Source organism: Camellia sinensis, chromosome 7 (genome assembly GCF_055761805.1).
Source record: "Camellia sinensis isolate YWXY chromosome 7, ASM5576180v1, whole genome shotgun sequence".
In the NCBI taxonomy this organism is placed as follows: domain Eukaryota; kingdom Viridiplantae; phylum Streptophyta; class Magnoliopsida; order Ericales; family Theaceae; genus Camellia; species Camellia sinensis.
In genome coordinates this window covers 191,459,123-191,486,231 of record NC_138967.1, presented here as the reverse complement: position 1 = coordinate 191,486,231, position 27,109 = coordinate 191,459,123, and the positions used below count along the sequence as shown (strand labels likewise).

At 40.5% G+C, this 27,109-nt stretch overlaps 2 protein-coding genes and 1 long non-coding RNA gene across 14 annotated transcripts in view; all 3 read left to right on the top strand.

Moving 5' to 3' along the window:
* Positions 1–27,109, top strand: part of LOC114319984 (uncharacterized) — a 281,641-nt gene that overhangs the window by 200,766 nt on the left and 53,766 nt on the right. The window lies entirely within an intron of this gene.
* LOC145788823 (uncharacterized) overlaps positions 1–27,109 on the top strand; it is a 283,308-nt gene that overhangs the window by 211,290 nt on the left and 44,909 nt on the right. The gene's annotated exons all lie outside the window — the stretch shown is intronic.
* LOC114268357 (serine acetyltransferase 1, chloroplastic) lies at positions 23,466–25,305 on the top strand. The gene has a single exon (XM_028209511.2). The coding sequence runs from the start codon at positions 23,549–23,551 to the stop codon at positions 24,728–24,730; it is 1,182 nt and encodes a 393-aa protein (XP_028065312.2). The 5' UTR covers positions 23,466–23,548; the 3' UTR covers positions 24,731–25,305.

Sequence of the window (27,109 nt, the reverse complement as noted above, 5' to 3'; positions counted from 1 at the left end):
ATAAGTTCTTTTTGCTCGGTTCGTTGTTGTCCAGCACTGAGAGATTAGAGGTCTTGGAATTCTTGACCTCTAATATCGAAGTGTTCGCCTGGACACCCTACGGCATGCCAGGCATTGATCCAAACTTCATCTGTCACTAACTCAATGTCCACCCATCCGCTAGACCAATCATTCAGTGCACTCGCAGATCGACACTCCACCACGTCGAGATAGTGGCGAAAAAAGTGGAAAATCTGCTAGAGGCAGGAGCTATCAGAGAGGTATACTACCCCAGATGGATTTCCAATACAGTCATGGTGCCAAAAAAGAATGGCAAATGGCGTGTCTGCGTCGACTATAAGACAGTCAACAAAGCATGCCCAAAGGACAGCTTTTCCCTACCACGGATAGATCAATTGGTAGACGTAACGGCGGGGCACAACCGACTTAGCTTTCTAGATACGTACAGAGGCTACCATCAATTTGCCATGTACGAACCAGACCATGAGGTTACATCCTTTACCACTCCAAGAGGACTGTATTGCTATAAGGTCATGCCCTTTGGCCTAAAGAACGCAGGGGCAACATTCCAGAGAATGGTCATCAAGATATTTGAGCCGTTGTTAGGCAGAACAATGGAAGCTTACATCGACGATATGGTGGTCAAAAGCAAGGATGAGAACGACCATCTAAGGGACCTAGGTGAGATGTTCCAGACTCTGAAGAGACACAGGTTGCGCCTTAATGTATCTAAGTGCGCGTTTGGTGTAGGATCTGGCAAGTTCCTAGGCTTCCTGGTGACCAATCGGGGCATAGAGGCAGACCCTTCCCAGATCAAAGCTATTCAGGACCTGGAGAGGCCTAATTCAGTAAAAGAAGTGTAGCATCTCACCGGCATGGCAGCCGCACTCAACCGATTCATTAGCCGATCGTCAGACAGACTACGGCCATTTTTTCTAGCATTGAAAGCCAAGTTCGAGTGAGACGAAGAATGCGACCGCGCTCTGGAAAACTTGAAGGAATACATGTCTTCTCCACCACTGCTTGTCACCTCAATACCTAGAGAAGAACTCTTCCTGTACCTGGCAGTCTCTCAGCACGCAATTAGCGCAATATTGGTCCGTGTAGAAGGAATCCAACATCTGCCCATTTATTATGTCAGCAAAACATTGCTGGGCGCCGAAACGAGGTACTTGCCACTGGAAAAACTGGCCTTGGCCGTAATGATGGCCTCAAAGAAGTTGTCGCACTACTTCCACGCCCACACCATAGTCGTCCTTACAGCTTTCCCATTAAAAGCTTTGTTTCTTGAAGTGGGCAGTAGAGCTGAGACAATTCGACATCAAGTTCCAACCCAGAACCGCGATAAAGGCTCAAGCTTTGGCAGACTTTGTCGCAGAATTTACTCCTGGAAGTCATCATATCTGTCCAGTCGACCTGACTAATACAACCGAACTAGGAATGGAAGTCGACGCCGGAATAGCACAACCCCTGGTGCAGGATACTCAGTCGGATCCCATGATAGACCAGAGTAAAGAGAGCAAGGTAGAAGCGAACCATGCTACACCAAGCCAAGTCTCACCAACAAATAAAGACTTAGTTCAATCAGATAGCGAAGGGCAGACAGCAAGTATGGACCTTGAAGAAAACACCGGCGACATTCTTGACCCCACGGCATCATCTGATCCCTCTACTTGCTAAAAATTGTTCGTTGGAGAGATGTGGAAGCTCTTTGTGGATGGAGCATCCAACCGGCATGGTGCAGGACTTGGCATAATCCTCATCTCACCAGACGGCCTGGTTGTGGAGCAAGCAGTCAACCTTGGATTCCCAGCATCAAACAACGAAGCGGAGTATGAGGCGCTTCTTGCAGGTCTCAAATTGGCATCCTACATAAAGGCCACCGAGCTAATGGTTTACAGCGACTCACAGCTGGTGGTAAACCAAATTTCAGGCGACTACGAGGCAAAGGATGACGAAATGGCTAAGTATCAAGACTTAGTCAGAAAGGAGATCAAGAAATTTGAAGTAGTGAGGATAGAACAGATTAGCAGGGAGGAAAACAGCAGAGCAGACGAACTAGCAGGCTTTGCTTCAATGGCAGATACATCTATCCCTCATCCGTTGCTAATTGACTACTTACCAAGACCAAGCATTGAAGACCCCGAAGCAGAAGAGTTATGTTGCGCCGAACTAGGCCCCTCATGGATGGATCCCATCATACTGTTCTTAAAAGACGGCGTCTTACCAGAAGAAAAGAAGGCAGCCAACAAAATTAGAACAAAGTCGCAGCGATTTTGGCTCTCCTCATCTATGGCATTGTACAAAAAGTCATTCTCAGGACCTTATCTAAAGTGTGTCCACCCCAGCAAAGTAGAAGCATTCTTGTTCGAAATACATGAAGGCGTGTGCGGGAGCCACCAAGGAGGAAGATCGTTAGCTTACAGAGCCATTTCGCAAGGATACTGGTGGCCATACATGCAAGCAGACTCGGAGAAGTATGTGAAGAAGTGCGAGAAATGTCAGAAGTTCGCACACCAAATACATCAGCCAGCTAGAGAGCTCCTACCGCTAACCAGCCCATGGCCCTTCGCAATATGGGGCTTGGACATAGTAGGACCACTTCCAACAGCACCCGGAAACAGGAAGTTCTTTCTCGCAGCAACAGACTACTTCACAAAGTGGGTGGAGCAGAGGCATTGGCATCAATCAAGAAAAAAGATGTGAAGAAGTTCGTCTGGTAGAATATCATTACTCGATTCGGCATACCTAAAGCCCTAATATCAGACAACGGTACCCAGTTTGATGGCAGAATCTTTAGAGGCTTTTGTGAAGAATACAAGATAGAGTTCTACAATTCTACACCGGCATATCCCCAAGCCAACGACCAGGCGGAAGCGTCAAACAAGGTCATCTTGAATAGACTGAAGAAAAGGTTAGAAAGAGCAAAAGGCAAATGGACTGAAGAGCTTCCTCATGTTTTATGGGCTTACCGCACCGCACCTCGATGATCAACAGGAGAAACACCATTCTCCTTAGCCTATGGTATGGAAGCAGTAATCCAGCTGGAAGTTGGCCTTCCCACAATTAGAAGCGAAAATTTTGATCCAGACTTAAATGGAGAAGCCATAGCATTGGAGCTCGACCTCGCTGAAGAAAGAAGAGAAAAAGCACTGGTTCACATTGCCTCATACCAACAAGAGTTATCCAGAAAATACAACAAGACAATACATCCAAGACAATTCAAAATCGGAGATTGGGTACTGCGCAAAGTAATGGGAAACACCTTAGTCCCAGGAGACGGCAAATTAGGGCCTAATTGGGAAGGACCTTACAAAGTGGTCGGATTAGCAGGAAAGGTGCTTCCACTTGGAAGACGAAGATAGCAAAGTAATTCCCAGACTATGGAACACTGCCAATCTCAAACTATTTTATTTTTAGCTTTACTTTAAAATACTTGTAATTTTTCTTTTTCCCAATAAAGCAAGTAGTTTTCTTTTCAACATCAGTGTTTTTATTCTGTAAAAATTGTTTTAGTAGGCTAGGGGCATTGAAAGAAAGGTTGGCTGGAAAATGCAACACCTTTCCTAAGCCCAGGATAAGGATCCAGGCTGCAGAACGTTTGGTCGGAATAACCAAACATTTTACTTTAGGTTGGCGGGAAAAACCAATGTAAAGGTTGGCTGGAAAATCCAACACCCTTTCTAAGCCCAGGATAAGGATCCAGGCTGCAGGACGTTTGGTTGGAATAACCAAACATTTTACTTTAGGTTGGCCGGAAAAACCAATCTAAAGGTTGGTTGGAAAATCCAACACCTTTCCTAAGCCCAGGATAAGGATTCAAGCTGCAGGACGTTTGGTCAGAATAACCAAACATTTTACTTTAGGTTAGCCGGAAAAACCAATTTAAAGGTTGGCTGGAAAAACCAACACCCCTCTTAAGCCCAGGATAAGGATCCAGGCTGCAGGACGTTTGGTCAGAATAACCAAACACTTTACTCTGGCTTGGCTGGAAAAAACTAATCTAGAGGTTGGCTGGAAAAACCAACACCCCTCCTAAGCTCAGGATAAGGATCTAGGCTGCAGGACGGAATAACCAAACACTTTATTCTAAGTTGGCTGGAATAACCAATTTAGAGGTTGGTTGGAAAAACCAACACCCCTCCTAAGCTCAGGATAAGGATCCAGGCTGCAGGACGGAATAACCAAACACTTTATTCTAAGTTGGCTGGAATAACCAATTTAGAGGTTGGCTGGATTAAACCAACTCTTAGTACTCTTTAGCCGAAGTAAGGATATCGGCTAAAGAGTGGTTGGCTGGATTAAACCAACTCTCCGTACTCTTTAGCCGAAGTAAGGATATCGGCTAAAGAGTGGTTGGCTGGATTAAACCAACTCTCCGTACTCTTCAGCCGAAGTAAGGATATCAGCTACAGAGTGGTTGGCTGGATTAAACCAAATCTTAGTACTCTTCAGCCGAGGTAGGCATCTCGGCAAAAGAGTGGTTGGTAGGTATGACCGGGGTAAAGTATCTCGGCCGGGAAATATTGTGTTTCATTCAAATTGTAGTGCGAAAGCAAGCACAAACAGGAAAGTAAACCGAGATAACAGTTGGAGCAAAAGAAGATTTCATTAAAAACTCATTACAAGTACAAGCATACAGATCAAACCGAAATAAGTATTGAAAACAGAAGAGGCATGCATTCAAAATTCACAAGTACAGAAGGATGTTACTTCAGTCCGGTTACAAACTTTTGTCCAACGAACAGAAGAAAATACAGAAATCAAGCAAAATAAAAAAAATAAAAAAAAGCGAAGTCAGGCAAATAGATCGTCAAGATCGGCATCAAGATCAACTCTAAGACCGGTTTCAGCTGGCAGCACAGTCTCGGTTGGGAGCACAGTTTCAATAGGCAGCTCATCAATCAGGTTCTCCACCACTGGCTCCAACCGAGCTGACTGATCAGCAGGATCATTGACAACCGAGGTATTGTTGGGCACGATTTCTTCTTCCTCATCTGATTCTTCAAGAAATTGTTGTTCAACGGTCGAAGCATACTCCGCCATTGAGCTCGGTATGAAATATGGTGGAGGATTATAGACCTCGGTCTCTGGTTGATGACCAAGCTGCGTTACGGCCGCCCTCCACCCGCTTTGAAAAAAAGGTCCTTCGCAGCTTCGCACTGCTTGATGTACAAGGCTTCGCCTTCTTTGAAACCTCGGCTTTCAGCACCCTCCAGCTTCTTCTTCAGCTCCTCAATTTCGGCTTTCTTCTTTCCTTCTAGTTTAGCCAGTTTGCGCAAATATTTATCCTTTATCACGGCAACAACCTTTTGTTTGTCTGCTTCCGCCGAGCTAACCAGTCTGGTCAGACGGCCATTTTCGGATTGTAGCTCGGTTATTTGCTTCCTGGCTTGCTTTAGCTCGGCTGTTTTTTCAGTCACTTCGGCCATGGCCTGCTTTGTTGTCTTACGAAGTTCTAACACACGCTTGTGAGCAATGTGACTCTTCTGCATGGCTTGCGAAGGAATGGGAAGACTTGTAATCAAACCGAGATAAAAGTTGGGCAAATTAGAAAAATCAGCAAATGAAGTTAGTTACAAGCACCATGGACTTTGTGGCCGAGCAGATGGCCTTCAGCTCGGTCAAATGGTTGTGGTGCTCCATGTCTGCTGGGAGACAAACACTCTTGGCAAGGTTGAATGCCATTAAGTGATCTTTTTCAGCAACCACTGAGTCGGTATCCTGAATAGCTCAGTTCTGGAAAGTGATTTTGGGAACCCACTTGGACGAGCTAGCCCGGTCGGAGAACTCCAGTTGCGGGCTCGGTGGAGGGCTTGATAGAAGAAGGGTTTCGTCTTCATCAACTAGGCGTTGCTCGATTTGGGTAGTCCGGGCACGCTTGCTTGGGCGAGATGATGAAGGATCCTGAGCCTGGTTGGACGGTGGTATCTCGGCTCGGTTGGTTTCGGTTAGGAGGGCCCTTACTCTGTTCCTCTTTGCCATCTCTTCTTCGGCAGTAGTTCGGACCAAGTTGATCTCAGGCAAGGATGGATCCGATTCTGGAGAGGTTTCCAGCAAGAAATCGGTTACTCTGGCTTTTCGTCGGCTGCTATATCTATACGTCGGCTCAAAATTCAGTAGTTTGGCCCAACTTCTTTCAGGGTATCGTAGTGCGGCGCGAAGTGTGTCTAGGTTGGGGTAACTGTATAATGACTTAAGGTGGGCTGAATCTGCATAAAGAAGGCAACTGTTAGTTCGGTTCAGAAATAGGAAACCGAAACAAAGAGAAGCATGCAAAAGAGCCGAGGTAATTATACCGGGGGTTTCTTTTTTCCAGTTTATTCGGTCACCAGGGATCTGGGTTTGGTGGTCTTCAAAATTTCCAGATACCCAGAAAAAATCATCATCATTCAAGTCTTTGTCTGGTGTATCCTTTATTATTTTCTCTCGACGGCGGCGTATTCTTAGATAATAGACCCAGCCACCTTCTTTTGATCCTATGGAGTATTGGTGGAACAATTCGGCTAAGCCGAGGTTAATGCCAGCCCGGCGGTTTAGCTCGGCTATACCATTAATTATACGGTATGAGTTGGTGGAAAGCTAGGTAGGGCATATCTTAGTTTGCCTAAGGAATTTACAAAGTAAAGGCTGTACAGAGAATCTTAATCCAGTTTCTACTATGGACAAAAGGGTAAAGGGTACAAAGCCACGGTTTTCCCATGGTGTGATATCTTGTTTGGCTAAGGTGAGATGGACATCGTCAGGGATATTATACTCCCTTCAAAATTCGGCCAAGCCACCAGGTGTGTCTACTAAAAACCTATATTTACCCATTTTCTCTTAAGTTATCAATAAATTATGCTTGTGTTAGCTCGGTCGCAGAAGTGGGCTGAGTAGCTCGGTTGAGCGCTCAAATGAGTGCTTGGGCAACCTAAAGTCTGCAATGTGAAAAAACAAAGGTGTTAAGCACAGACTGTTGGACCGTGCTAAAAAGAAATAAAGGCAAGATTTATCAAGTCTTAGCTCGGCTATGTGAAATGCTACGTGTCTTAGCCCGGTTTGAGCAAGGGTTTCGTTATCTCGGTTTGCACTAGGGATTTGTTATCACGGAATGAGCAAGGGATTTGGTATCTCAGTTTATGCAAGGGGTTTGTGATCTCGGTTTTGTGCAAAGGTTTTGTTAGCCCGGTTGAGCCTCTAGGGGTAGCGTTCTTAGTTCGGTCTAAACTAGGAAGGCTGGTTTAGCCCCAGAATGTAGCTCGGTCGGGATCAAAGCCTTCAAGTGTACTATTGCACAGCCCTAGTCCGGTTCATTAGCTCGGTTAGGGAGAGTAAGGTACTTTGGCTTATTGAGACTAATTGGGTAGCATGAAGTATTAGTTCGGTTGGATAGTCTGCCTAATTCGACATCAATTACAAACAACTTTCTAGTCCGGTTGTATCATGATTCTGGATCGAAACTAGTGTTTTTCATGTTATTTCTTGAGTGGTTCTATTACTAAGTTTTTGCAGAAAACACAAAGCTAAGCAGAAAATGAAAGCATGCATAGCGTGTTTTGAAAAACATGTAACGTATTGCAAAAAATGTGCGACATCAACCAAAAGGAGTTAGAAGGATGAGTTACTTACCAGATTACAGTAGAAAATCGAAAATGGAAGATATGGCAGTGAAGAACACGAACTCAGCAAACTCAGGGATTGAAGATATGGAGACACAGAAAGAGAGAAGAGGAATAGAATAGTAAAGTGAATGATTCTAAACCTTGAGGATTGTTTTGTGAAAAGAGAAGGAAGGTCAAAAAGGCGGGAACTGTTCAAAAAACGCGAGGTACGAGAGCGGCATGACAGCTGCCTTCAGCCAATAAGAGCATGCCACGTGTCCATGAAATGAGAAGCGTTTCAGTTGCTGTGATTGAAGAGACGTTTTGACCGGACAGGTACAGCCTGGTGTGAATTTAGCTCGGCTGAAAAGGCTAAAAGGGTTTTTAGCCCAGCTGGAAAGGCTAAAAGGGTTTTTAACCCGGCTGGAAAGGCTCAAGGGTTTTGGCTCGGTTGGAAGGCTGAAACTTTTTAGCTCGGCTGGTGACAGGTAATCCCTATCATGCAGTACAGATGGAATTAAGGGGCAATTGAGAGGGTAATTTATATGTAAATTGGGCCGAGCTGGGCAATGGGCTGTTCTTTGGGCCGTAATGAAAAGGCTTGAGAGATGGACCACGGTCAAGTGTTAGCTCGGTCCAAAGTAAGGCTTTTGCCGCCAGACTAAGTTCGGTCACGTCATTCGGAGCTGAGATACGGTGACTTCGCACGGTAAGCCTAGCTTTGGTTAGCCCGGTCCAAGCTTGTTACTGTAACAACCCTCATACTGTTTACTGATTAATGACTGAATGATTACCGTTAATCATTGATTACTGCGAAATGGAACTGATAATGACTGATAATTGAACTGACTAAAGTACTGAACTGACTGACCGAAATTGAAACTGAATTGAATGAATACATCTGTTTGAACTGCATTCTATCTGTTGATTGTTTATTTGATCTGTTCGTATTTTAGTGTTTAAACTGCTAATTGAAGGCCTTATCGGCGGCCGAATCTGAAACCGATTAGTGTTCTGTGACCCTCGTAATTTATGTGATTTTACTGTACAATTATCTGAAAACTGATTAGGTATGATTAAATTAGATTAAAATAAGCTAATTAAAGAGTTGGACTTAATTACCGTTTTGCCCTTGAGTGGGCCACTACCTCTACACTTTGAACTCATTATACTTGAGCCAAAAACATTTTCCATCAGCCACATCTCTTGTTCTAGCCGACCTTGAGGAAGAGAGAGTGAGAGTTTGTGTAGTTCTTGAGATTTGGCTTAAGCAACTTAGAGAATTGAAGGTTGATTGTTGCTTTGTGGTCCTACACTTGTAATTGAGGCTCTAGGTAAGAGAACTCACCCTTTATTGATGTGTTTGAGCTAGTTCTTGCATGGTTCATGTTAATTTGTAGAGCTAAGTCATGATTTGGTTCATTAATGGTGGATTGAAGCTCATTTCTTGCATGCATGTTGGTATTGTTGCATTTTGAGGTTGATTACGTGGACATTAGTGCATGCATGCTCATATTATTGGTATAGACCATGTTTCCAACTGGTTTGAAAAGAAATGAGCTCATTTGATCAAGCTTTGGAGCTTTAATTTGGTTTAAAACTCATACATGACATGTTTGAATGTTATTCTTGAAAATGGGTTTGAATGTGGTCTTAATTGACTCACCTTTGGGGCTTGAATTCATAAATTGAGCTTTGAAACTTGTTATACATTGAATTTAGTGATGTTTTCCAGAATTTGGGCCCAAGAGGTCGAGTTTGGAGTGGTAGAATGCTTGGTTTGAGCTTGGGAGGCAGATCTGGAAATTCCAGATTTGGCTACCTCGCTCGAGCGAAGGATTCCCCGCTCGAGCGAGAACCTTTGTCCAGGGCTCCGCTCGAGCGACCATCGAGCGACCATCGCGCGTAAAATCTCAGCATCCAGTACTTTTACTGTTTTGCAGACCGCTCGAGCGAAGGATTCCTCGCTCGAGCGAAGCCTTTGATTTTGGACTTACGCTCGAGCGGAGAAAGTCTCGCTCGAGCGAGGCTCCTATTTTCAGCAAACTTTGCGAAATGTTTTCTAAGTGTATTTTTGCATCCTCATCCCATCCTAGGCATTCTTAGGCCTAGTTTAAGACATTTAGATGAGGATATCGTTGTAGAACATACCAAGGCAAATTAGGGATTAAGTTATAATATTTCCCAACTGTGTAGCTTAGTGTGTGTTCAACCTGTGAACTGTGTAGGGTTGGCAACTGGGGAGACACGCTCTAGCATACTGTAGCCCAGAACTCTGTGAGTAACAATTGTGTAAAGATATGTTCAACTGATATCTTTTGAATACTGAACTGAACTGTTTACTGAACTGGTATTACTGAATGAATGTATGTCCTTTATTTCTGAACTGTACTGTGGCATCCTTAGTACCTACGGTTTACTGTTACTGTTACTGTTACAGAGATCTCTGTCGGTTCCCTCGTGGAACCACTACTGTTTACTGACTGATGGCCATCATTACTGTTCGGTCTTTTAAGACCTATTGTTACTGTTATGCTAATGGATGTACCACATATGACTGTTTACTGTACTGAACAACTGAAATACTGATTGAATTGAACTGTTTTCATTACTGTAAGGACATTCATTCTAAACCCCTTTACGCATTATGTTATTCACTGGGCTTTAGCTCACTGTTTATATATATATGTAGGTGCTCAGCCACCAGATCGGAGCTAGGAACGTGGGTTAGACTCCAGTTTTGTCAAGCCAGCCTTTGTGCCTCACTGCGAGGTTCCGAGCCTATCTGTTAAGGCTTAGGGGTCTTTTACAATTCCCCCTTCTGTACTGTTTTACTGTTCTGTATAGACTGAGTGTTACTGTACTGTTATATAGGGTCGAGTCCCTAGTCTGAATGATTGTAAATATTGTGTATACTGTTCTGTACTGTTTATGTATAAATGTATGAAAAGCCTTTTTGCATACAGACTGTCACAGCTCAATGGACACTATTTATTTACTGTATTGGCTTCCGCCAGGCCCTGTACTCTGTTTTACTATATTACTGTTCTGCAGGCCTTCGGTAATCTCGGATTACTGGCCGGTTACGGTGCTAAACCCATAGGGCCGGGTTTGGGTCGTGACAGAGTGGTATCAGAGCGATACTTACCACGAGTTATACCGCACACACGTGTCCAAATGAGCTATAGGGTGTCCTAGAAAAGTTCTTAGGGCATCGCATGAGCATGATAAGTGTGTGGTTATGTTATGACTGAATACATGCTAATGCGGTAAACTGTTAAACAAATGACTGCTTATGTTTAAAACTGTTATAACTGCTTATAGTGAAATGGACAATGCAAATGAACCTGAGTCCTCATCTACCGAGGCAAGAATGGAAAGAATGGAAAGAATGATAGAACTGATAACTGCCAGACTTGAACAACAACAGAACCAACCGCCCCCACCTCCTCCTCCTCCGGTACAGCCGGAGCCTAATGTGAATGTGAATGATGGGGATATTATTGCTCTCACCCATAAATTCAGCAAGATGAAACCGCCATCCTTTCAGGGAGGACTAGAACCGCTAAAGGCTGAAGCTTGGGTGCTCGAAACAGAAAAATTATTTGAAGTGTTTCCGTGCTCGGAAGCGAATAAGGTATTGCTAGCTACCTTCACCCTACAAGAAGAAGCTAGAAGGTGGTGGATGTTGATCCGCGATACAAATACTGTTATGACTTGGGCTCAGTTCAAGGAGTCCTTCTTTGAAAAGTATTTCCCTCAGTGTGTCAGGGATAGAAAAGTGACTGAATTCGAACAGCTGAAGCAGGGCACGATGTCCGTTGCGGAATATGAAACAAAATTTACTGAGCTTGCCCGTTATGCACCGCATATGGTGGATACTGAGTATAAGAAGGCCAGAAAATTTGAAGGCGGCCTTAATGTTGCAATCCTTGACCGAATAAATGTCTTGAAACTACCGACTTTTGTGGGTGTTCTCGACCGGGCGTTGATGGCCGAGTCGAACATTGCAGCGGTGAAACAATCTGAAACACCAACAACTGAATGGCATGGTAAAAGGCAGGGTTTCAAATTCAAGAAAGGCAAGCACAACCCAGCCAACAAGAAACAGAATACGGGGTCAACGACTAGCCCCAGTCAAGGGAGTGGGTTCATTCCACCCTGCTCTGCATGTGGTAACAAGCATAAAGGGATTTGTCACAAATTATCTGGAGCCTGTTACAGGTGTGGCAAGGTGGGCCACATGGTTAAAGATTGCCCTTCTGCTCCTCAAGGCAATAGCAAAGCTGCAGCCAGCGGCGCAGCATCAAATGCTCCACCAAAGCCTAACCCTAAAGCTACCGGGAAAGAGCCTGTGAGGCAAGGCCGAGTGTTCGCACTAGTACCGGGAGATGTGCAGAATACCGAGACCGTTGTGTCAGGTATTCTCTCTATCTGTACTCAAAATGCATATGTACTGATTGATTCGGGGTCTACGCATTCATATGTGTCGCATGCCTTTTCACGAAAATTGAATAGACCCTTGGAACCCATGAACTATCTGTTAGCTGTATCATCACCCGTAGGAGGATCTATGACCTGTGCATATATGTACCCCGCATGTGAAATTATTGTTGGGGATATGCATCTGTTTATTGATTTACTGCCATTGAACATTGATCATTTTGACGTAATATTGGGGATGGATTGGTTACAAAAATATCATGCCACTATTGACTGTGTGACCAAACAAGTAGTTTTCCGTCCACCTGGTTTACCTGAATTCGTGTTTAATGGGGTTGGAGTAGTACCTCCCCCGTATCTGATTTCATCTGTGAAAGCTGGTAAACTGATTAGAAAGGGATGTAAAGGGTATCTGTGTTCTGTACTGACTGTGTCTACTGATGATAGTATTAAAACTAATGTGAATTGTATTCCTATAGTCAGAGAATTTCCAGATGTTTTTCCAGATAATCTTCCGGGAGATTTGACTGACAGGGAGATTGAATTTACCGTTGATGTGATTCCCGGAACACAACCAGTTTCTAAAGCTCCATACAGAATGGCTCCAACTGAACTGAAAGAATTGAAAGTACAACTGCAGGAACTGCTGGATAAGAAGTTTATCAGACCTAGCACTTCGCCATGGGGTGCTCCTGTTTTGTTCGTCAAGAAGAAAGATGGCTCACTGAGACTGTGTATAGACTACCGTGAGCTGAACAAGGTAACTGTAAAGAATAAATACCCATTACCGCGTATTGATGATTTATTTGACCAGTTACAGGGTGCACAAGTATTTTCCAAAATCGATCTCAGATCGGGGTATCATCAACTGAAGGTTAAACCAGAAGACATTGATAAAACTGCTTTTAGAACGAGGTATGGCCATTATGAATTTCTAGTTATGCCTTTTGGAGTTACGAATGCACCAGCTGCTTTTATGGACCTCATGAACAGAATTTTTAAACCATACCTTGATGACTTTATTGTTGTATTTATCGATGACATATTGATTTACTCCAAAAGTATAGAACAGCATGAACAACATCTGAGACTTGCCCTACAAACCTTAAGAGAACAGAAACTGTATGCTAAACTGTCTAAATGTGAATTCTGGCTTGACCATGTTATGTTTCTGGGGCATGTTGTTAGCAAAAACGGAATTTCTGTTGATCCGCAGAAAATTGAAGCTGTAGTGAACTGGCCTAGACCAACAAATGTGACTGAAGTCCGAAGCTTTTTGGGATTGGCCGGATATTACAGAAGATTTGTCAAAGATTTCTCCAAAATTGCTCTACCATTGACTCAGTTAACTCAGAAGGGGACATCATTTGACTGGACTGACCAAAGAGAATATGCTTTCCAGGAGTTGAAAACTCGATTAGTGACTGCACCGGTTCTTACTTTACCTTCAGGTACGGATGGTTATACTGTATTTAGTGATGCTTCTCATAAGGGTTTGGGATGTGTTTTAATGCAGAATGGGAGAGTTATTGCTTATGCTTCCCGACAGTTGAGACCACATGAAAAGAACTACCCGACCCATGACCTGGAACTTGCTACAGTGGTGTTTGCACTGAAAATTTGGCGTCACTATCTGTATGGGGTGACATGTGAAGTATACACCGACCATAAGAGTTTAAAGTATTTCTTCACACAGAAAGAACTGAACATGAGACAGCGGAGATGGCTAGAACTGATTAAAGATTATGACCTACAGATACTGTACCATCCGGGAAAAGCCAATACCGTTGCCGATGCATTGAGCCGGAAATCGATTGGAAATCTAGCATGTTTGCTCACCGGACAGAAAGAGTTGCTTTGTGACCTTGAAAAATCTGAAATTGAAATTGTTTTACGAGAACAAGGTGGAACCTTAGCTGCTATTTCTGCTCAACCGGCACTGATTGAAGAGATTAAAGAGAAACAGCAACTGGATGATTTCTTGAAGAAGATCATCGAGGAAAGAGAATCCAAACCGAGACCGGGATTCAAATTTGAGAATAATGTACTGAAATTTCAAGAAAGACTGTGTGTACCAAATGATACTGAACTGAAAAGAAGAGTTCTGCAAGAAGGCCACAATTCGAAATTGTCTATCCATCCGGGGAATACGAAAATGTACCAAGATCTGAAACAGAATTTCTGGTGGCCGGGAATAAAGAAAGAAATTGCTGATTTTGTATCCAAATGTCTTCATTGCCAACAGGTCAAAGCTGAACATCAACGACCTGCCAGACTATTGCAACCCCTACCCATACCAGAGTGGAAATGGGAGCATATCACGATGGATTTTATTGTGGGATTACCTCGCTCCAGAAAAGGTATGGATTCAATTTGGGTTATTGTTGATAGATTAACCAAATCTGCTCACTTCTTACCTGTCAAGACAATCTATAACGCGGACCAATTGGCTGTTATCTATATTGATGAAATTGTTAGACTGCATGGAGTGCCTGTGTCTATTGTTTCTGACAGGGATTCGAAGTTTACATCGAGGTTTTGGCAAAGCCTACAGACTGCATTGGGTACTGAACTGAGACTGAGCAGTGCTTATCATCCTCAGACAGATGTCCAATCAGAAAGGACCATCCAAACTCTGGAGGATTTACTGAGAATGTGTGTCCTTGATTTTCAGGGAGACTGGGAAAGTCATCTGCCATTAGTTGAATTCGCCTACAACAATAGCTACCATTCGAGTATTGGTATGGCGCCTTTCGAGGCATTGTATGGCAGAAAATGTAGATCTCCGATTTGCTGGGCAGAAGTTGGAGATGGGCCGTTGCTTGGGCCCGAGATTGTGTATGAAACAACTGAAAAAGTGAAACTGATACAGCAAAGACTGAAAACTGCACAGAGTAGACAGAAAAGTTATGCAGATGTCAGAAGACGAGACAGAGAGTATGAAGTGGGTGATCACGTTTTTGTGAAAGTGACACCAATGAAAGGCCAGACTCGTTTTGGAGTCAAAGGCAAGTTAGCACCGAGATACGTCGGACCATACGAGATCATTGAGAAAATCAATCCGATGGCGTATCAAGTTGCGCTTCCTCCTGAAATGGAGCATATGCATAACGTCTTCCACATCTCTATGTTGAGAGACTACCTTCGGGATCCTTTCCATGTAATAGAGCCTACTCGTGTAGTGCTGAGTGATGACTACACTTACGAGGAACGGCCTATACAGATTGTTAACAGACGGATCAAGAAACTGAGGAACAAAGAGATCCCGCTAGTGAAAGTTGACTGGCAGAACCATGGTGGTGTGTATGCCACTTGGGAAAGGGAAGATGACATGGCCAAAAGATATCCTGAACTGTTTCCACTGAATCCTGTTTTCTTCCAGAATGAAGGTAACTCGAGTTTAGAGGACTAAACTCTTTATAAGGAGGGGAGACTGTAACAACCCTCATACTGTTTACTGATTAATGACTGAATGATTACCGTTAATCATTGATTACTGCGAAATGGAACTGATAATGACTGATAATTGAACTGACTAAAGTACTGAACTGACTGACCGAAATTGAAACTGAATTGAATGAATACATCTGTTTGAACTGCATTCTATCTGTTGATTGTTTATTTGATCTGTTCGTATTTTAGTGTTTAAACTGCTAATTGAAGGCCTTATCGGCGGCCGAATCTGAAACCGATTAGTGTTCTGTGACCCTCATAATTTATGTGATTTTACTGTACAATTATCTGAAAACTGATTAGGTATGATTAAATTAGATTAAAATAAGCTAATTAAAGAGTTGGACTTAATTACCGTTTTGCCCTTGAGTGGGCCACTACCTCTACACTTTGAACTCATTATACTTGAGCCAAAAACATTTTCCATCAGCCACATCTCTTGTTCTAGCCGACCTTGAGGAAGAGAGAGTGAGAGTTTGTGTAGTTCTTGAGATTTGGCTTAAGCAACTTAGAGAATTGAAGGTTGATTGTTGCTTTGTGGTCCTACACTTGTAATTGAGGCTCTAGGTAAGAGAACTCACCCTTTATTGATGTGTTTGAGCTAGTTCTTGCATGGTTCATGTTAATTTGTAGAGCTAAGTCATGATTTGGTTCATTAATGGTGGATTGAAGCTCATTTCTTGCATGCATGTTGGTATTGTTGCATTTTGAGGTTGATTACGTGGACATTAGTGCATGCATGCTCATATTATTGGTATAGACCATGTTTCCAACTGGTTTGAAAAGAAATGAGCTCATTTGATCAAGCTTTGGAGCTTTAATTTGGTTTAAAACTCATACATGACATGTTTGAATGTTATTCTTGAAAATGGGTTTGAATGTGGTCTTAATTGACTCACCTTTGGGGCTTGAATTCATAAATTGAGCTTTGAAACTTGTTATACATTGAATTTAGTGATGTTTTCCAGAATTTGGGCCCAAGAGGTCGAGTTTGGAGTGGTAGAATGCTTGGTTTGAGCTTGGGAGGCAGATCTGGAAATTCCAGATTTGGCTACCTCGCTCGAGCGAAGGATTCCCCGCTCGAGCGAGAACCTTTGTCCAGGGCTCCGCTCGAGCGACCATCGAGCGACCATCGCGCGTAAAATCTCAGCATCCAGTACTTTTACTGTTTTGCAGACCGCTCGAGCGAAGGATTCCTCGCTCGAGCGAAGCCTTTGATTTTGGACTTACGCTCGAGCGGAGAAAGTCTCGCTCGAGCGAGGCTCCTATTTTCAGCAAACTTTGCGAAATGTTTTCTAAGTGTATTTTTGCATCCTCATCCCATCCTAGGCATTCTTAGGCCTAGTTTAAGACATTTAGATGAGGATATCGTTGTAGAACACACCAAGGCAAATTAGGGATTAAGTTATAATATTTCCCAACTGTGTAGCTTAGTGTGTGTTCAACCTGTGAACTGTGTAGGGTTGGCAACTAGGGAGACACGCTCTAGCATACTGTAGCCCAGAACTCTGTGAGTAACAATTGTGTAAAGATATGTTCAACTGATATCTTTTGAATACTGAACTGAACTGTTTACTGAACTGGTATTACTGAATGAATGTATGTCCTTTATTTCTGAACTGTACTGTGGCATCCTTAGTACCTACGGTTTACTGTTACTGTTACTGTTACAGAGATCTCTGTCGGTTCCTTCGTGGAACCACTACTGTTTACTGACTGATGGCCATCATTACTGTTCGGTCTTTTAAGACCTACTGTTACTGTTATGCTAATGGATGTACCACATATGACTGTTTACTGTACTGAACAACTGAAATACTGATTGAATTGAACTGTTTTCATTACTGTAAGGACATTCATTCTAAACCCCTTTACGCATTATGTTATTCACTGGGCTTTAGCTCACTGTTTATATATATATGTAGGTGCTCAGCCACCAGATCGGAGCTAGGAGCGTGGGTTAGACTCCAGTTTTGTCAAGCCAGCCTTTGTGCCTCACTGCGAGGTTCCGAGCCTATCTGTTAAGGCTTAGGGGTCTTTTACAATTCCCCCTTCTGTACTGTTTTACTGTTCTGTATAGACTGAGTGTTACTGTACTGTTATATAGGGTCGAGTCCCTAGTCTGAATGATTGTAAATATTGTGTATACTGTTCTGTACTGTTTATGTATAAATGTATGAAAAACCTTTTTGCATACAGACTGTCACAGCTCAATGGACACTATTTATTTACTGTATTGGCTTCCGCCAGGCCCTGTACTCTGTTTTACTATATTACTGTTCTACAGGCCTTCGGTAATCTCGGATTACTGGCCGGTTACGGTGCTAAACCCATAGGGCCGGGTTTGGGTCGTGACAGTTACGGTTAGCTCGGTCTCAATAGGTAAAATCGAGATACAAGCTGTGAAGAGAGAGCCGAGCTAACTAGAGTTCGGTCGCTTTGGCCCGTTTAACATGGCTATGTTATCCCGGTCGTTTTGCCATACTACCGGTTTGAAACCATCTCACTTGGTTTAAGCAGTGAGGGAGGTGTTGAAGGATAAGCATTATCTTTCAGGAGTATGAATCATAGGAGGACTCTACGTGGAGGAGTAAGAGTCCTACTAGGATTGTGCCACGTGAAACCTATAAAAGCTCACAACACCACCTATGGAGAGGTAACACAACTTTGATTCTCGAATACACAGAGCTTTTGTCTATTTGTCTGTTTTACTGACCTAGGCATCGGAGAGGTATCCGGGACACACTCGCCGACTAGCTCACGTTTGTATTTTCAGGGGATAAAGCAACGTCGTACGGAGGAGCGCAGACTTGATCAACAGGATTATACAGGAAGAATATTTCGTGCCCGTACATTTTTCATTACCACCTTTCTAGTCTCTTTCCCTTACTCTTAAGCTCCCTCATCCTTCATTTCTGTCTATTATACTTCACTTCATTTCATCCTTAGATTTCATTACTCAATTCCATCTCGTGCGCCAAGTTCTTATTCTTCTTAAATCTAGAGGTTTGTGTTGGAAAAATGGCTTGGAAACCATCAATAGTTGACTCCAAAATGCACCATTTGAGAATGGTTTTAAGACAAATGCGTCGCTCATTATGGTACTCATGATTTTTTTATTGGATGTTCGTCTCGTAGGATACAACGATTGAACCTTGCAGAAGCATCACTACCACGGCAAGTCTGGCGAACCTTACAGTGCAGAAACCTCTTACAGAAAAGACAAAGTGCAGAAGAAAAGAAACACAAGATGAATTTCATCCTAAATAAATACAATGGGGGGCCAGTTTATATAGGTGAATTGGTGGCTCTTCGAATGGTCATGGTGACTTTTCGAAAAAGTCACATTTTTTTTTCATAAAATGGTGCAATCAGAAAAGATATGATTGTTTTTTCAAAAGAATTTGAATTCTGAATCGAATCATGTTCAAATTTTGACCCAAAAAATTAACGAATTTATTTAAATAAAATTAAATTTTACATTAAATAAATATTGTCTTAAAACTATTCTCAAATGGTGCACTTTGAAATCAATTTTTCATCAGCCCCAGTACAGAGCCCGAAAATCGGGGCTCAAATTTGAGAAGAAAGAAGGAGGAAGAAGAAAAAGAAGAGAAGGAGGAAGAAGAAGAAGAAGAAGCAGAACTGGAGGGGGCCATAAAAATGGGGCTGGAGACGGAGGTGGAGGCGGGCGGAGGCAGAGGCGGGGCTGCGATGCGACGAGCGACGATCGGGCGACGAGTTGCGACGACGACGATGAGCTGCGACGACGACGACGACTCTCTTTCGCCTCTCGTCTCTGTTTCTCTCTCGCCTGTGTTCAAACGAAGAAGAAGAAGAAGAAAAGAAAGAAAGAAAGAAAAGGAAGAAAAAGAAAAAAAAAAAAAATCAAAACGCAAAATGACGTTGTTTTAGGTTTCGAGCCAAATTTGAGTAATGATTTCTAAACTATATTTCCAACAGTTTCATGATAAGAGCAAAGGGAAAGGGGTTCAGAAGGGTGGGATGTTGCTGATAATAATTTGTTTGAAGCACATGAAATTAAATAAATTTTAAAAATGTTATCCCGAGAATTGATAGTGTTTAATTAGAATTTTCATTAATTGCCACGTGCCCAAAAGCACGTGTGGCCCAAAGTCTCACCTCTTTTGACTTTTCTTTTGGAACTTATTTTTAATAAAACCGACAGTGAAATTGAAAACGAGTGGTGATTTAGAGCATTGAATTTCAAGTTTTAAAAATATTATTAATGATGTGATAATATAAAGAAAAAAAAATAAAACAAAATAAAGGTTAAATTATCACATCAATAGTGAGGTTCACATGATACTACATCATTAGTGATGCATTAGTGATACTAAATTAATGATATAAAGCATTAAAAAACCAAAAACACTTCCTCTATGATTGGATTACAAATCATTATATAAAAATTTTACGTTTTATAAAATGTGTCATTAATATATTAATACAAGATATGAAAAAATAAAATTTATTAAATTAATATATTATTCAATATACAATGTGGTGAGATTCATAATTGTATGAATATTTTATGTTTATGATAAATGAAGATTTTTATACTAATATTATTTTTTAAATTTATTTACAATAACACAGAGTATATACAAGTAAGATTCAATTATTTATCACATTAAAATGAATAAATTTAAAAATAATATTTTAAAAATTCTTAATATTGCTATATGATTTTTAATTTTTGTAGACGCTTCAAATTACATCCTATTAAGGTGTAAAGTTTTTATTAAGAGGAATACAAGAATTTCATATCTCAATAAAGCTTGTTTAGAGATAATATTTTTTAGTGTCATTGTCACATCATGTTATTACATGTGGGCGTCAGAATCTCATCATATAAATGTAAGTAATTAATTAATTGCGTTGAATAATAACAAATTACATCTGGCCTTAGGAGTTGTTTGGGGTGTCTTAAATAAGTGTACTTTTTATTTTTTTGAATTAAAAAATTGAGAAAGAAAATATAGATGTTTGGGTTAACTTTTGACTTTTTATGAAAAAATGTGTAATAAAAAATTGTAAAAATTGGTTTGTAAGAGAACATTAGAATTGAGAGTTGTGCAGCCGTAATTGTTGACTTTTGGTGAATAGTGTTAACTTTTTAACTTTTTGAATAACTTTTTAACTTATTCTAGACTTGCCAAACTTGACCTTAATCAAATATTAAGGCCTAGTTTGAGAAGACTAAATAAGTGTACTTTTTGACTTTTTATGAAATATGGATTGAGTTTGGGTTGAGTTTGAAGTGATGTGTTAGAGAGGTGATGTGACTTAAATAAGAATAATGACTTTTTAACTTTTTATCTTTTTTCAATCATGCCAAACTTGACCTAAGATTCCTCCGTTCTTTTTATTTTAATGATGATACCATCCATTCATATTGGTGATAATATTATATATCTTGATTATACTAAATTCTTAGCCGCCCTAAAAATGTGATTTGGTGGTGTTTCTAGTCATTTGGCTTTTTGTTTTATTTTAATTTTATAAACTAATTAGGCATAAATATAAAATATATAAATGAAAATATATACTCTCTCTAGTGAATACGGTTCAATTGGTAGGCTTCACACTCACACAAATAATTGGAATTGTTTATTTTATAAATTTTGTCAAATAAATCATATAAAATTGATAATCTTATTATTAGTTTATATTTGTCTTTAAAAATAAATAGTTTATTTTTAAAATTATACTTTTTGTTTATTTTTTTAAAATTAAATGTATATTGATCACGTGCATATCAATGTCGAATAAGTTCAAATTTTTTTAAATAAATAATTTTTTAATAAAATTTTAAAAAATAAGCCGTCCAAAATCACTTAAATAAGCTTAAAATCAGTCCAATTTGAACCGATTAAAAAAATTAATCAATATATTTAGTTTTAATTTTTTGAAAATTGAGTTTTTTGTTTTTTATTTTTAGTGAATATTTTTAAATTTTAAACATTTTTTTAAAAAATTTTTAGATGCACCTTACTTAGATATATCTAAAAAGTAAAATATTTGTGAAAAAATATTTTAAAAAATTAATAAATACACAAAATTACGAAAAATATATTGAATTTTCATATATATATATTTTTTTGTATTTTTGGTATTTAGTGATTTTTAAAAAAAAAAATTCACAAAAATTATACTTTTTAAGTATATTTATGTTAGGTGTGTCTAAAAATTAAAAAAAAAATTGCATAAAATATTAAAAAAATTCAGTAAAAACAAAAAAATATGAAAAACAAGAAAGTATATTTTTTTTGAAAAGTGTTTTAAAAAAAATAGAAACAAACATAGTGAATAATGCTACAGACCCCTAAAAAAAAACAATCCCACAATCCCCACTCATCTGTGATTGGTTCAGGAAAGAAAGAAAAAAAAAAAAAACATAATTAATCCACATCATTTTAAGAGTTCCAAACTTTAGGGTCTCAAACATTTTTCTTAAAAAAATAGTGTTGGTTCCAATTTTATCGGAGCTGTTGGGTAGCTCGAAAAACTAAATGCCCTGAATGGCTCGATTGTCAGAAACGACATCATTTTGACCTTTTTTTTCCTCCTCTCTCTGCTTCCTCTTCTTGAGCAATCTGAAAAATTAGAGGAAGAAGAAGAATAAGAAGAAGAAAATCTGAAAAATTAGAGGAAGAAGAAGAATAAGAAGAAGAAGAAGAAGAAGAAGGCAAAAAAAAATCAAAATCAAAACTCAAAATCAAAATCAAAATCTAAAATCAAAACCATTTTTTTTTTCCCCGCTCTCTGCTTCCTCTTCTTCTTTCTCCCCGGGCAATCTGAAAAATTGGAAGAAGAAGAGGAAGAATAAGAAGAGGAGCCCAAAAAAATCAAATAGCTCCAAAATCTTATCTGAGAAAAAAAATCAAAATCAAAATCAAAATCAAAGCCCAAAATCAAAATCTAAAATCAAAACCAATTTCAGCAGCAAATTCAGCAAAAAAGAAAAAGAAGAAGAAGAAGAAAAACAACTTAATTTTAGCAAAAAAATAGTTCAAATTTCAGCACAGAAACAACCCAATTTTAGCACCCAAACAACACCAATTTTAGCCCCAATTTCAACACAAAAGCAGCCCCAATTTCAGCACCAAAGCAGTAGCAATTTGAGTAAAACAAAACCAAAACAGCAACATTTTTGATTTTTTTTTTTTTGAGCTAATCTGAGATGTGATTTTTAAAAAAAAATCAAACCCATTCTCCTTCTCCGTCTCCGATATGGCCAGATCGCGGCTTTCCATTCGGTCGGCGAAATCATCTCCGGTATCCTCTCTTTCTTCTGTGTATGTGTGTGTGTGTGTGTGTTTGCTTGGGTTTGGTTCAATTTTTGATAGAGAAACGAGAAGTGGAAGGGAAAGAAGAAAAAAATAAAATAAAAAATAAAACGACATCATTTTTAAAAATCGAGCCATGCGAGACAACGAGTTTCGAGCTACAAAACATTTTTTTAATTTTATACCTGATATTTGTATACGTTTCTAGGGGTGTAATTTTGGCCGAGCCAGGCATTGCAGGCTTTCGCCGGGCCAGAAAACTAGGCCCAGGCCCTAGCCCAGGCCTAGGGGTATTCGGGCTTTGGGCGAGCCTAAATAATTATTTTTATTTTTTTACCAAAATTTTATTATCTTCTATTAAAAATAACATTAGGCATCGAGTGGGTTGGGCTTTTGGACAGGCCTATGGACCGAGCCGATTTTTAAAACGATGACTTAGATTCAGGTCCAAGACCTCAGTCTGGGCTTGGATTCGGGTTTTAACGAGCCGGGCCCACCTCTGGCCCGGACTGGCTTTGGGCCGCCCAAAATTATACCCTGTACGTTCCTTAAAGGGTGATATCTATGTACTTGATTAATTATTTAATTAATTATTATTATTTTTATTTTGAGCACTAATTGTTATTAACAGTTGACTAATGTAAATCACGCGGTAGCGCGTTGGCGTGCGCGTGCTTTCTCTTAGTTTTCTAATACTAAACAAAATTTTCCTTTGTTCTCTCATTTTTTTGTTTTCGAGAAAATTTTTCATTTTCCATGAAAGTTCTGGTATTAGCCCTATCCACACCTCCCCCTCTCCCTCTATATAACAACTCCTCTCACTCCTCCGCCTCACATCATCTCACACATCTCTCTTCTATGTCCGCTTATTTTCGCAGATCACCTCTCTTTCCTGAACCATTTTTCTCTCGTCCCAAACAACAAAAGATGCCAGCTTGTATCCATACTTCAAGATCAGACACCACTCAATCAAACCCACGTTCCTGCGATCCAAACGGGTTCCAAGTTCACAATGACCTAAAATTATGCCGACCCAGTTTCCCAGATCTTGATTCCTGCGTACCCATCACCCAAATTCAACCAAAAACCATCCAAACCCGCACAGCCGTTGATTCCATTGATGATGATGATGATCTGTGGCTGAGAATGAAAGATGAAGCTCGATCAGACGTTGACCAAGAACCCATTTTGTCAAACTTCTATTTCACCTCAATCTTATCTCATGATTCCCTAGGAAGTGCCCTAGCCAATCACCTATCCATGAAGTTAAGCAATTCAAGTCTTCCAAGTAATACCCTGTATGCTCTTTTCCTAGGGGTGCTCACAGAGAATCAAGAAATCATGAAAGCAATTCAAGATGATTTGAGGGCAGTGAAAGAGAGAGACCCAGCTTGCATTAGCTATGTGCACTGTTTCTTAAATTTCAAAGGCTTTTTGGCAATCCAAGCTCATAGGATAGCACACAATTTATGGTCACAGGGTAGAAAAATTCTATCCCTTGTGATTCAAAACAGGATATCTGAGGTTTTTGCAGTGGATATCCACCCGGGGGCGAAGATTGGACGGGGGATATTGCTCGATCACGCCACCGGATTGGTGGTCGGAGAGACGGCGGTGATCGGAGATAATGTGTCAATTTTGCACAATGTGACATTGGGTGGCACTGGCAAGGCTAGTGGGGATAGGCATCCAAAAATTGGGGATGGGGTGTTGATTGGGGCAGGGACTTGTGTTTTGGGCAATGTTAAGATTGGTGATGGGGCTAAAATTGGGGCAGGGTCAGTGGTGTTGAAGGAAGTGCCACCTAGGACCACTGCTGTTGGGAATCCAGCTAGATTGATTGGAGGAAAAGAAAATCCAGTTAGGCTTGACAAGGTTCCTAGTTTAACCATGGATCATACTTCAGATATCTGTGAGTGGTCTGATTATGTTATTTAGAGGAGGCCCATTTAACTATGAGACCCTCCTTAAGGGCGAGATTTTTTTGTTTTTAAAATTTTCTATTCTTCTATCTCAATACATTTGTAACCGATAAATTATGTCTTGAAATTCTCACTATATGGATTGGAAGAAGACAAAGATTTGGGTACAAAAATTCTTTGGCCTGTATGCTAAGGTTTGGCCAAAAAAAGTTATATCTCGAAATTCTCAGCGTATGGGTTATAATTGCATTTGGGATAGAGAGAAGATGGAAAGATTTGGACACACAAAATCCCGGGCCGGTTGGGTAGGTTCAGCCACCTTTGTAAAGGGAGAATTGAAGTTCTCCTATTAGCAAACAGAAATCCTTATGAGTTGCTAATATATACTTGTTAGCTAAACAAGATCTTTGGTTTTGGAATTTAGTGTTTGTACTATTAGGTTAGTAGGAACATGTTGCCAAGACCACCATGTACTATTGGTATAGAGTAAAAATGCTTTCTTGTTGTCACATAATTTATTTTACATTGTTCTCTCTTATTTTCCAAGACTGCAATGTGCTATGACTATGGAATAACATGTTTTTGCCTTGTGACGTGACTGCCTTTTGTCTTTGTTGTTTCAGTAAAGATATGCTTTGACGATCATGAATTCTATTAGAGTAAATTACAAACTTTGAATGGTAATCGTCATCTGATGTGAATGGAAATGAGTTGTCAATTGAATATAGTTGCAAGCTTTGCTAATTTACGAGTGTTATGAAGAAACATTGGTATGTTATAGGAAAAAGATAATTTTTGACCCTTTTTTTCTTCTCTTTTGCTGAGAAAACATTCATTCTTTAGTTAATTTCTAAAAATTAAAAAAAAAGGTAAAAATTCAATTAGTACATGCAAGAAATAGGCAAATTCAAGACCTTTTTGTTCAATTTCTCATGGAGTAAAATTCTTATCAGTACTACGAGTCAAGGGAATGGCCCCTTGGCCTCAAATTTCCATTTAAAGGTGGATAGGGATGTCAATCCTCAAGCGCAAGTAACTTGACGTGTAATTACTGGTCACTTCCTTTTAAGGGTCTCCTCAGAAATGTCATTGCGAGGTCAAAAATTATCATTAAATGATGATATCACGTGTCGGTGATAATGTGGTATAACAATTACATTGAATTTTTTCTCTAGTTTGTGGTTGCCATGATTGGAATATGTGTGACAAGAAGATTGAGCAAATTGACAGACCTCATCCCATGTGTAGATAAGGTTGTTCTATGCAGGGTCACTCAAAATTAAAAGATTAAAGAAGATTGAGTAAATTGACAGACCTCATCCCATATCTAGATAAGGTTGTTCTATGTAGGGTCACTCAAAATTAAAAGATTGTGGAGTGAAATCTATGTCTGCATTGAGAGGTATTCTTTGATTGTTCAGCTTGCAAATTAGCTTCTCTCAATGGAAGGACATGGTTGATAATAGGAAGAGAGAGTCTGCATAAAACAATTGAAAACTGAATCATATCCTTTTTCAGAATTGCTAAAGTTCTTGCAATTGAGTTTGCTCACTGGGCTGCATTCCAAGCAGTATTGTTTTTGCTTTCTCTGCTCTGTTCTGCTTTCTTCTTTTTGTGTTTGGATGACCAGAAAAGAAAATTTGGTACAACATTGTGTCGATGTACATGCCTAAAGCTAAAATTTGATCCTATAATTGCCGAAATGATTAAGAAAATAGGCAAGAAATGCAGGAGAAACAAAGCAAACCATAACTTTTAGATGATGAAAATAGGTGTGGGTGAGAGGTGTCGTTAGAGGTAGTCCGGGAAGATGGCGGGCACTTCAATGGCTTGGGATCACAGGAGGTGGAGAGGAGGAGGTCAAGGCAAGCTTGGAGAGGGAGAGGTTGGCAGTGATAGACCTTTGAACACTAATGTAAAGTATGAGAGAGTGTTTTAGCATGAGACTTGGTTGTATTGTTGTTCTTGTGTCTCGCTGCATATACGATACGTTATATAGGCCACAGGAGTATTGGAGCCCAAGCAAACTGTCGGACAGGTGGCTCGTTCTCCTCAATTCTGCCAGAAGTGATATAAGCCCTTCTGCCGTCTGTGGCTTGCCGGCAGGCGGAGAGCAACGTTTCATGGCAGGCAGAAAGTAACGTTTCGTATATGCATCGGATGACATGAACGTAAGGTCATTGTTGCCTCTTCTCCAAGCTTGGTCGAGATAGAGTTGTCTTAGCAAGAAGACAATTATCTCGACGATCCCATGACCTCAGCCGCCAATACAGTATCCTCTGATGATCCCGAGCAGTAGTGCCTGGGTCCTGCTCCCAACCCAGGCATCCAAGTAGATAAATGGGCTAGGGGCCACCTTAGTGTTTAAGAGAGCCAAGGGCTCGCTCCCAAGTGA

Excerpts from the sequence above, each read along its gene's own strand:
- LOC114268357 (XM_028209511.2), top strand. The coding sequence starts at position 23,549 with ATGAAAGTTCTGGTATTAGCCCTATCCACACCTCCCCCTCTCCCTCTA.